The following is a 12,257-nucleotide window of genomic DNA, read 5'->3' as shown; positions in this document are numbered from 1 at the left end:
CCAGAGCCGCCCTCTGTTGCCTGCTCCCACACCCTTGGTTGCCCAGAGGGAAGAGGGAGACCGATTTCGATGGGATAACCCGGCGGGGGACCTGATGGGGTTTCCCCGGGAGACCGAAAAGGAGGCCGCCCGCAGAGAGGAGCATTGCCGGTGGGAACTCCTTCAACTGGAGAAGGAGCGGCGCACCCGGCGGGTGCGCTGGGAGAAAATGGAGGCCCGTAACATGGAGGAGAGACCCGGGCCTGTAAGGCAAAGACGGCCACACCCAGTCCCCGTGCAGAAGGGACTGTTGTGAAATTTGACCTAGACGCTGGGTGGGGCTTCATCAGAGAACCACAGGCCGCAAAGGATCTATTTGTTGACCGGAGGGACCTGGAGTCCCACCTCCAGCAAGGACATCCTGACAGAGACCTGTACCCTGGTGACCGTGTCACCTATACCCGGGATAAGGGAGAACGCAGGTCGTATGCTCTCCATGTGCACAGGGTAGTGGAGGAGGAAGAGAACATGCCCCTGTAGTTTGAGGCTGTTGACCCGGCTGGGCCAGCCTACAAAGAACAGGTGTCTCTCAGGAGGGAGCACCACTACTGAACTCCAGTTGTGAAAATTGTACTGTATATAGTTACCCGGAAGGGTAAAGCAGGAATGCTGCGTTTTTGAAAAGTTTTGTGTGTGACTACTTAGTTACCCGGTATGGGCATAAAAACTGACAGGCTGAGGACTGTGAGCAGCCAAAGACTTTAAACTGTAAATAGTTCGCACTTCTTAAAGTGCTTCTTATTGGTTTTATATTAAAAAGACCACTGAACAAAACCCGTTTGGCATGACCGAAGATGTGGTCCAACAGCTGGATCACCTAAGCCCTGCAGCCACGCCCAGGGCCTACGTTGAGGGTTTTCGGACGTGTCCCTCATGTTGATCAGATTGCACCTTGTTCAGTGAAATGGACACCCGGTTATGGATCTCACTGTAGCTTTAAGAAAAATGTTTGATATGGAAAAATGTTTTATTGATGTGAAGAGAATTTATTTGTAAAAAGTTTTATAATGTTTTGTAAGCTGATATAGTAACATGTAACGTTCAAGAAAATGTGCCTCCCATAAAAGGAAGAAAAAGTTTTGATTATTCTGATATGTGAATGCATTCTAAAAATTTTGTATGTCTAAAATACCTTGTTACTCTGTTCCAGCCCGCGGACGTGCTGTGTTTTACCAGGGGGGTATGTGGCGCCCCTGTGGGTTCAGTCGCCACAGAGGAACTGCATCTCACCCAGAGGTGTGGTATCCCACTCTCAGGTAAGGAGGGAGTACTGCCCTGGACCCACACACTTGCATCCATTACACTCCACTTCAGAGGGAAGGGCGAGATTGCTCCTAAGGGAGAGCACAGTCCCTGGTCCCTAGCTGGAGGGCGGAACCATGTAATGGGTGTGGGTGGAGGAAGGAGTTTAGAGGAGCACTTCAGTAGGAGTATAAGAAGGGATGGAAGCATCTAGAAGCAGACGGTCCAGTCAGAGGAAGACAGTGAGAGGAGAAGTAGTGGGAGCAGGAGCTCCGCAGGGGCTCTGCTCAGGAGGAGCGGGCCTCAGTGAGAGAGGCCCGGGAGGTGAGACTGATTGAAGAGAGGAGAGGAGCAGGAAGGAAGGCTCCAGAAGGAAAGAGGGGATCCTAGGGGTACGGGAAGTGCTGGAGGCCACCCGTACGCCCGAATCTACCAGGACGTGGAGGGATCAAGCCGCAGAGGGGACCAGCCCTTAACTAGTGGGAATTGCAATATTCAGTTAGAAACCGGAGGCTTCTACATTTCCAGGGTGTAGTTGCCACAGCCTCAATTAATCGCCAAAAAGGTAGCAACACAGGATCCAGGGAACTCCAGGTTGCCCGCCAAGATCTGAGGTTACCGGCTTGGGACACTGTTTGCGAGGAGCAGGAGGGTGAGAGCCAGCGCAGGAAGACGACTGTGAAAGGCACACAGAAAGGGGTCCTGTTAAGTGCTCTTGAATTACCTGAAGGATTGCTGAACCCCTCCCGTGGTGAACGCAGGACAACGTGGGTGGTTATAATCTGCAATTGTAACCAGGAGCAATGTGATAATCGTGAGTAAACCCTGAAGACTGCACCCCACTGTCTCTGTGAATTATTGCTGCGCCATCATCCCCTGCACCACACTGCACCAACAACATCTACCTCATTAATCATCACTGCACTGCCCTGGAGCTTAGCTCTACCTATGGAGAGCTAAACCAACTCCGCTGCGTCACCATCAGCTCCAGGGGATCTGCACCACAGCGGCGGCTCCATATAGCCGCATACCACAGGTGGTGTCACGAACATTAAACTATAAAAACTATAATCCCCCTTTTTATTGACCGCCCTGGGTCACAGACCGGGTCACTGCCTCTGTGACATCCCCCAGCATCGACCGGCCACGCTACAGAGTACCTCACGGCCCCGGGGGCGCGTCACATTCACCAGCTTCCGACGTGCGGAGCATATCGTGAAGGTGTTAAGAATGTGAAATGCATGCTCGATTGGGTTGAGATCTGTTGATTGACTCAGCAATTGCAGAATTGTCCACTTCTTTGCCTTAAAAAATTCCTGGTTGCTTTTGCAGTATGTTTTGGGTCATTGTCCATCTGTACTGTGAAGCGCCGTCCAATCAATCTTCTTGAACCCTCACTCTAATTATGATGTGAATACTCTCAAACTAAAGCTGAGAGTCTGCACTTCATGCCCATATTGACTATATACAGTGCTGGCCAAAAGTATTGGCAACCCTGCAATTCTGTCAGATAATACTCAGTTTCTTCCTGAAAATGATTGCAATCACAAATTCTTTGGTATTATTATCTTCATTTAATTTGCATGCAAGGAAAAAACACAAAAGAGAATGAAGCAAAAATCAAATCATTGATCATTTCACACAAAACTCCAAAAAAGGGCCAGACAAAAGTATTGGCACCCTCAGCCTAATACTTGGTTGCACAACCTTTAGCCAAAATAACTGCGAACAACCACTTCCGGTAACCATCAATGAGTTTCTTACAATGCTCTGCTGGAATTGTAGACCATTCTTCTTTGGCAAACTGCTCCAGGTCCCTGATATTTGAAGGGTGCCTTCTCCAAACTGCCATTTTGAGATCTCTCCACAGGTGTTCTATGGGATTCAGGTCTGGACTCATTGCTGGCCACCTTAGAAGTCTCCAGTGCTTTCTCTCAAACCATTTTATAGTGCTTTTGGAAGTGTGTTTTGGGTCATTGTCCTGCTGGAAGACCCATGACCTCTGAGGGAGACCCAGCTTTCTCAGACTGGGCCCTACATTATGCTGCAAAATTTGTTGGTAGCCTTCATACTTCATAATGCTATGCACACGGTCAAGCAGTCCAGTGCCAGAGGCAGCAAAGCAACTCCAAAACATCAGGGAACCTCCGCCATGTTTGACTGTAGGGACCGTGTTCTTTTCTTTGAATGCCTCTTTTTTTTTCCTGTACACTCTATGTTGATGCTTTTTCCCAAAAAGCTCTACTTTTGTCTCATCTGACCAGAGAACATTCTTCCAAAACGTTTTAGGCTTTCTCAGGTAAGTTTTGGCAAACTCCAGCCTGGCTTTTTTATGTCTCGGGGTAAGAAGTGGGGTCTTCCTGGGTATCCTACCATACAGTCCCTTTTCATTCAGACGTCGACAGATAGTACGGGTTGACACTGTTGTACCCTTGGACTGCAGGGCAGATTGAACTTGTTTGAATGTTAGTCGAGGTTCTTTATCCACCATCCGCACAATCTTGCGTTGAAATCTCTCGTCAATTTTTCTTTTCTGTCCACATCTAGGGAGATTAGCCACAGTGCCATGGGCTTTAAACTTCTTGATGACACTGAGCACGGAAGACACAGGAACATTCAGGTCTTTGGAGATGGACTTGTAGCCTTGAGATTGCTCATGCTTCCTCACAATTTGGTTTCTCAAGTCCTCAAACAGTTCTTTGGTCTTCTTTCTTTTCTCCATGCTCAATGTGGTACACACAAGGACACAGGACAGAGGTTGAGTCAACTTTAATCCATGTTAACTGGCTGCAAGTGTGATTTAGTTATTGCCAACACCTGTTAGGTGCCACAGGAATGTTACAGGTGCTGTTAATTACACGAATTAGAGAAGCATCACATGATTTTTCAAAGGATGCCAATACTTTTGTTTATCCCCTTTTTTAGGTTTGGTGTGGAATTATAACCAATTTGGCTTTAGGACAATTCTTTTTGTGTTTTTTTCATTGAAGACAAATTAAATGAAGATAATAATACCAAAGAATTTGTGATTGCAATCATTTTCAGGAAGAAACTGAGTATTATCTGACAGAATTGCAGGGGTGCCAATACTTTTGGCCAGCACTGTAACTGCATCTTAAATATGTTTTGGTAAACAGCTAAAAAGGCGAAACTTGTGTCACTGTCCAAATATTTCTGTATCTAACTGTACGTATACCAACTCTTGCTTATGCTAAAATTTCCTAATAATTTTTGCATTTGGTCATGCATCATGGGCAGACATACCATTGGTGCAACCTGTGCAGCCTCACAGGGGCCCAAGAGATAAGGGGGCCCATTTCCATCTCCAAAGCACTCGGAATTGTGCATCATAATGTGCTATCAGACCTCAAAGGGTCCATATACTGTTCTTGCATAGGGGCCCTCTTCTGTCTGTGTCCTCTCCTGTCACACATTATACATTGTTATGATCAGAGATTATCTATGTTTTTTTTAATTCTTGTTCGGATAGTACTTTATATAAATGCAACAAACCTTGACAGTAGCTCCTGGGAAAAAAAGCCAATTTCCAGTGTCCATTGGATCAAGGTTATCTTCTAATATAACCTGCTTATGTGCAGAATTGATTATAAGTATGTTGTCCAGGGCCCAGCATGCCTCATACACATCTCCTGCCTGTGTGGGCTCTTGTGCCCACCGGAACCACACATTGTCACCTTTGGCTTCATAAGGAAGATAGATAATGTGGATGATTGCACTGACATTTGAAGGAGCACTGGAAGGAGACAATAAATACATTATATATACATCCATATACATTATATTGGAACAGTTTTTGACAGATGTGTCTGGATTACAACACAGATCTCAGCCAGTAATAAGTAAGGTATGATTTGGAGTTTTTTCTTTTTCTCAAACATTGTAAAAAAATAAAAGCATCAGAAAGCATATTTGTGGAAAAATATGTAGTCTTGGAATAAAGTATTGTTATCACTAACAAAATGTTGTAAGACCACCTGAGAATATACAGCACTCAAACTGCAGAAGTGGATTGGCTAAGCAATGCTTACATTTTCTTCTAAGAGGCTGTAGAGGTCGGAAATCAAAGATCTAACTCAACTGATCAACAAGTTTATACCTAACAAGTTCCTACAACCCAACAAACTGGAATTCCATGGTATGATACTCTGCAACTCAAAAAACCTGCAGCAGTTCTATAATGGTTAAATTCTAAATGGTAGGTGTATAAGTGAATGGTTTATTTTTTTAAGTACTTTATTATTTGTGTACAGAGCCTAATGGATTTGTGATTTTAAACTGAATATCAGGTTAACACAGTATAATACGGTAGTAGTATCTCTAATTGATAGATATACATAGGAACACACCTGATTTTCTCTAGTGGCATCCAGTTGGTAGCATTATTCTTGGCATAGGAAACAATAATACCAGGATCAGAATAGCTGAATCGGCATAAGCCTGACCCTGTGAGATGAAACCATATTAAAATATGTTATACTGTGACAAAGGGCATTAATTACTTCTTTAATAACCACAAATGGCAAGTGACCCTTACCCAGAATGCCTATTTTTTATATGTTAAATTACAAAATCAATAATGAAATGACATGAGAGCTGTTGCTGAAAGTAACAAACAGATTTATCCATGCTTAAGATGCCAGGGTTGATATAAAACTGATAAATCACAGCTGAGCTGTGTAACATATTTTAGATTTCCCTGGGGAGCATTGTGAATGATAAGCGTTCTGTAAGGATGTATATGTTACTGACATGTGAACTAAATATTGCTGACAGTAAAATCAATACGTTGTACTTCTTAATATTACTATGAAATATACCTACATAATTTAAAACAGATTTAATAGTTATATGGCAAAAAGTAAATACTTTAAAAGGTTAAATGCAGAGAAACAATATAATGTTCTCTGTACGTAAAATATTAAATTACACAGATTAAATTATACAGTTGCCTAATACGAAAGTAATTAGCATTCAATAATCCCATTATAATGTAAATATAATGCCATTTTTTTAAAAGATATTCACATCTAGTTTCACTAGATGGTGCCTTACCGAAAGATTAGTCATAGATCACATTTGTATAGGGTAGATGTTTGCATAATTATGTACAAAGTTTAGCATGCCTACTGAATTTCTCAAGGTCAGAAAGGCACTATTCTAAACAAGCAGTAGTTGATCAAGATCTAAATGATTATTTAATGCTTTTCAATTGTACTTTTGTTAAGCTGAACAGAAATGCTACATTATGATTTCTGATTGTACCAAAAATAATTACAAAAACCTGCAATTTGATTTTCTGGAGACCATGACAGCACCACGAGAGAGATGATCCACCTCCCATGACAGAAAACCCACAGGTATAAAAATACCAAGCCTCCTATTCCCCTCAGTGGATTAACTAGACAAGAGACTGCCTTCATGTGGTATTTCACAAAAATATTAGTAGCAAAAATATACACTTTCACAAACAGAAGTAAACATTTTTTTATTAGCAGACCACTGTGATCAAACACCCATATACCAGAAGAAAAATAAAGGGAGGGTTAGTGTAATTGTCATTTTCCATTGCCCATGAGAGCACCACAAAAATCTTAGAGGAGGTTTAAGAAGAGTGGGACCACTGGTTGAAGAACTACAGTACAGACCAAAAGTTTGGACACACCTTCTAATTTAAAGATTTTTCTGCATTTTCATGACTATGAAAATTGTACATTCACACTGAAGGCATCAAAACTATGAATTAACACATGTGGAATTATATAGTTAACAAAAAAGTGTGAAACAACTGAAAATATGTCTTATATTCTAGGTTCTTCAAAGTAGCCACATTTTGCTTTGATGACTGTTTTTCACACTCTTGACATTCTCTTGATGAGCTTCAAGAGGTAGCCACCGGAAATAGTCTTCCAACAATCTTGAAGGAGTTCCCAGAGATGCTTAGCACTTGTTGGCCCTTTTGCCTTCACTCTGCGGTCCAGCTCACCCCAAACCATCTCGATTGGGTTCAGGTCTGGTGACTGTGGAGGCCAGGTCATCTGGCGTAGCACCCCATCACTCTCCTTCTTGGTCAAATAGCCCTTACACAGCCTGGAGGTGTGTTTGGGGTCATTGTCCTGTTGAAAAATAAATGATGGTCGAACTAAACGCAAACTGGATGGAATAGCATGCCGCTGCAAGATGCTGTGGTACCCATGCTGGTTCAGTATGCCTTCAATTTTGAATAAATCCCCAACAGTGTCACCAGCAAAGCACCCCCACACCATCACACCTCCTCCTCCATGCTTCACAGTGGGAACCAGGCATGTAGAGTCCATCCGTTCACCTTTTCTGCGTCGCACAAAGACACGGTGGTTGGAACCAAAGATCTCAAATTTGGACTCATCAGAAAAAAACACAGATTTCCACTGGTTTAATGTCCATTTCTTGTGTTCTTTAGCCCAAACAAGTCTCTTCAGCTTGTTGCGTGTCCTTAGCAGTTGTTTCCTAGCAGCTATTTTACCATGAAGGCCTGCTGCACAAAGTCTCCACTTAACAGTTGATGAAGAGATGTGTCTGCTGCTAGAACTCTGTGTGGCATTGACCTGGTCTCTAATCTGAGCTGCTGTTAACATGCTATTTCTGAGGCTGGTGACTCGGATAAACTTATCCACAGAAGCAGAGGTGACTCTTGGTCTTCCTTTCCTGGGGCGGTCCTCATGTGAGCCAGTTTCTTTGTAGCCCTTGATGGTTTTTGCGACTGCACTTGGGGACACTTTCAAAGTTTTCCCAATTTTTCACACTGACTGACCTTCATTTCTTAAAGTAATGATGGCCACTCATTTTTCTTTACATAGAATTTGTATTATGGCAAGAAAAAAGCAGCTAACAGTCTATTCATTAGGACTATCAGCAGTGTATTCACCTGATTTCTGCACAGCACAACTGATGGCCCCAACCCCATTTATAAGGCAAGAAATCCCACTTATTAAACCTGACAGAGCACACCTGTGAAGTGAAAACCATTTCCGATGACTACCTCTTGAAGCTCATCAAGAGAATGCCAAGAGTGTGCAAAGCAGTCATCAAAGCAAAAGGTGGCTACTTTGAAGAACCTAGAATATAAGACATATTTTCAGTTGTTTCACACTTTTTTGTTAACTATATAATTCCACATGTGTTAATTCATAGTTTTCATGCCTTCAGTGGAATGTACAATTTTCATAGTCATGAAAATACAGAAAAATCTTTAAATGAGAAGGTGTGTCCAAACTTTTGGTCTGTACTGTATATGCCCAAGAGACAGATCAGAAGAAAAGGTTAGGTCCAGCCGGTAGTGTCTAAAAAAGGAGAATAGGAGGACCATGGCAACACTAGAAATAGGCTCCATGAAGGCATTGGCTGTCTTAGCCCAATAAGTAGATATAGAAATGGATCTTGAGTAGAGATGAGCGTTGTTCTACTCGAACTGTTCGCCAATCTCAAATTCGAGCTGTTTTGGGCGGTGTTCGAGCCGGTCGGCGAACACGAACAATTTGAGAAAAATTCGGCTGTTCGAGGTTATGTTCGATAACTGTTCGTGCACCAAAATCATAACTGGATTTTTTCTCAGTAATGATGAAAATTAATGTTAATACGCAGTTTGAGTGTACAGCGGGGTGGGGGGAGGGGCAGGGGATGGATCTCTGCAGGAACAATGAAGATCTCCATTTTTTTTTCTCTTTCCCGCATTTGCAGTGGGGAGGTGCAATCTGTCAGCCTATCAGCAGCGCACACACGGAGCGAAGTGCTTTTTTTCACACAAGCAAGGGCATGTGTGATTGGCAGTGTATGTCACATGTCCTTGCCCTATAAGACCAAGCCATTTTCCCCGTCGCCACCATTTTCTCACTGCTGCAGCTGCGTGTTAGACGGCACCGCTGTTGCTGTGTGCGCTATACCTTGTTAATTTCAAGCCAATTTTCGCACAAATATACAGATAGCTTGGGAGTAGGGAATAGTTGTGATTGCAGTCCTTTTAAGGACTAGGTTACAGCATTTCCTACGACTTTTATCAGGCAGGTCTGTGCTCTTAAATAGATAGATTGTGGGAGTAAAGACTAATTGTAATTGGAGTCCTTTTCAGGACTAGGTTACATCAGTTCCTATCAGTTTTTGCCAGGCAGGTCTGTGCCAGTGCTGTGCAAGTTTTTTTCACAGCATTTGGCTGAATCTAGCAAAGCTAATCCTTTTTGGCCTATTGCAGAGTGTGTTAGTCAGTGGAGTAGCCTATCTGTGTTGCAAGATATACCACCTGTGTATAGAATACCAATTTTTTTACTGCACCTAGTGAAGTAAAATCTTTTGGGCATAGCATCATTCTATTAGTCCATCTATACTGACCTCCATCAGGTTGCAAACTGAATATAATTTTTTTCTGCATCTAGCTCTGAAAAAATATTTGGGCTTCTAGCAGTGTGTGGGACTTGGTCTATTAGTCCATCTATACTGACCTCCATCAGGTTGCAAATTAAAAATAATTTTTTTCTTCATTTAGCTCTGAAAAAATATTGGGCTTCTAGCAGTGTGTGGGACTTGGTCTATTAGTCCATCTATACTGACCTCCATCAGGTTGCAAATTAAAAATAATTTTTTTCTTCATTTAGCTCTGAAAAAATATTTGGGCTTCTAGCAGCGTGTGGGACTTGTTCTATTAGTCCATCTATACTGACCTCCATCAGGTTGCAAATTAAAAATAATTTTTTTCTGCATCTAGCTCTGAAAAAATATTTGGGCTTCTAGCAGTGTGTGGGACTTGGTCTATTAGTCCATCTATACTGACCTCCATCAGGTTGCAAATTAAAAATAATTTTTTTCTGCATCTAGCTCTGAAAAAATATTTGGGCTTCTAGCAGTGTGTGGGACTTGGTCTATTAGTCCATCTATACTGACCTCCATCAGGTTGCAAATTAAAAATAATTTTTTTCTTCATTTATCTCTGAAAAAATATTTGGGCTTCTAGCAGCGTGTGGGACTTGTTCTATTAGTCCATCTATACTGACCTCCATCAGGTTGCAAATTAAAAATAATTTTTTTCTGCATCTAGCTCTGAAAAAATATTTGGGCTTCTAGCAGTGTGTGGGACTTGGTCTATTAGTCCATCTATACTGACCTCCATCAGGTTGCAAATTAAAAATAATTTTTTTCTGCATCTAGCTCTGAAAAAATATTTGGGCTTCTAGCAGTGTGTGGGACTTGGTCTATTAGTCCATCTATACTGACCTCCATCAGGTTGCAAATTGAATAAAAAAATTTTCTGCATCTAGCTCTGAAAAAATATTTGGGCTTCTAGCAGTGTGTGGGACTTGGTCTATTAGTCCATCTATACTGACCTCCATCAGGTTGCAAATTGAATAAAAAATTTTTCTGCATCTAGCTCTGAAAAAATATTTGGGCTTCTAGCGGTGTGTGGGACTTGGTCTATTAGTCCATCTATACTGACCTCCATCAGGTTGCAAATTAAAAATAATTTTTTTCTGCATTTATCTCTGAAAAAATATTTGGGCTTCTAGCAGCGTGTGGGACTTGTTCTATTAGTCCATCTATACTGACCTCCATCAGGTTGCAAATTAAAAATAATTTTTTTCTGCATCTAGCTCTGAAAAAATATTTGGGCTTCTAGCAGTGTGTGGGACTTGGTCTATTAGTCCATCTATACTGACCTCCATCAGGTTGCAAATTAAAAATAATTTTTTTCTGCATCTAGCTCTGAAAAAATATTTGGGCTTCTAGCAGTGTGTGGGACTTGGTCTATTAGTCCATCTATACTGACCTCCATCAGGTTGCAAATTAAAAATAATTTTTTTCTGCATCTAGCCCAGCCAATAGTTTTGGCCTAATACCACAGTTTGGCCACTCAGCTCTGCTCGGTTACCATCCATTGTTTTTTTGTGCAAACAACTCCAGAGTTGTGAATTAGTTAACCACCAAAATGAGTGGAAAAAGGCCTGCTGCTGGTGGAAAGGGGAATAGGCGTGTTGGGAAGGGGAAAAAAGGTTGTGTCCGTGGGGTAGGTGCAGAAGAAAGACCATCTTCCAGCCAAACTAAAATGTCTACTTCTTTTAGCGGACAATGTGATAAGATCCCTTTCTTACGGCCACGCCAATCGCTACAAATTCCAGATGAGGCACAAAAACAGCAGGTGCTTCAACGGATATCAAGTGCTCCTTTAAGTGGGCTCTCCTCCACATCAACTTCAACATCACAAATACTCCAGTCCTCAAAGGTGTCACCCAAATCGCACTTGCTTCCTCACAGCTCCCAAATCTCCAGCTGCCCGTCTGAGTATGAGGTAGAACAGATGGTTGAGTCTGCAGAGCTGTTTACTCATACTATAGCCTGGGAATCAGAGGTCGACTCCAGCGCTTCTGTGAATCCAGACGAGGAAATGATCTGCACTGATGCCCAGAATCTTTATGAGTCGGATCCAGGACCAGACGCAGAAGGTTCTGACCATAATGTAGACCCTCATTCCCAAACTGTAACTCCTGTTGGTGGAGACAATGAGGAAGACGATGATAAGACTCAAATACCTGATTGGAGCGACAACTTTAGTTTTTTGTCAGGGCAGGAACAGGTTGGCTCTGAGGACGACGGGTGTGATAACGCACAGGGTGATGATGATGAGGTCGGAGATCCCACTTACTGTCAACCCACAGTCAGCCAAGAGATGAGGTCAGCAGAGGAGGTGGAGGAAGATGCTAGTGACGACGAGGTCAGGTTGCGCCTTCCTGGACAGAGACGTAGTACTGGAAGCACGTCAACAACTGCATCCTCAAACACAACTCTGCCTCTCACCACAAGTCGTGGTGGCTCTTCAGGTCGCATGGGTGCTAAGCCTTGCATAGCCTGGGCATTTTTTCAGATCGATAAAGATGACCCAACTCGTGTTATCTGTAACATTTGTCAGCAAAAGCTAAGTAGAGGCCAAAAAATACATA

At 42.5% G+C, this 12,257-nt stretch overlaps 1 protein-coding gene across 6 annotated transcripts in view; it reads right to left on the bottom strand.

The window, feature by feature from the left end:
- Positions 1-12,257, bottom strand: part of RELN (reelin) — an 895,263-nt gene that overhangs the window by 390,660 nt on the left and 492,346 nt on the right. For all 6 annotated transcript variants that reach the window (XM_073652257.1, XM_073652259.1, XM_073652258.1 and 3 more), the window contains exons 9-10: positions 5,649-5,745; positions 4,795-5,035 (exon numbers count right to left, since the gene is read on the bottom strand). In XM_073652257.1, coding sequence (XP_073508358.1) covers positions 4,795-5,035; positions 5,649-5,745 — 338 coding nt within the window. The remainder of the gene's footprint in view (positions 1-4,794; positions 5,036-5,648; positions 5,746-12,257) is intronic.

This window comes from Phyllobates terribilis, unplaced genomic scaffold (assembly GCF_046119375.1).
Source record: "Phyllobates terribilis strain yellow unplaced genomic scaffold, ASM4611937v1 Scaffold_11__3_contigs__length_659146591, whole genome shotgun sequence".
Lineage (NCBI taxonomy): Eukaryota > Metazoa > Chordata > Amphibia > Anura > Dendrobatidae > Phyllobates > Phyllobates terribilis.
The sequence above is the reverse complement of the archived record's forward strand: the minus strand, read 5'-3'. Positions and strand labels throughout refer to the sequence as shown.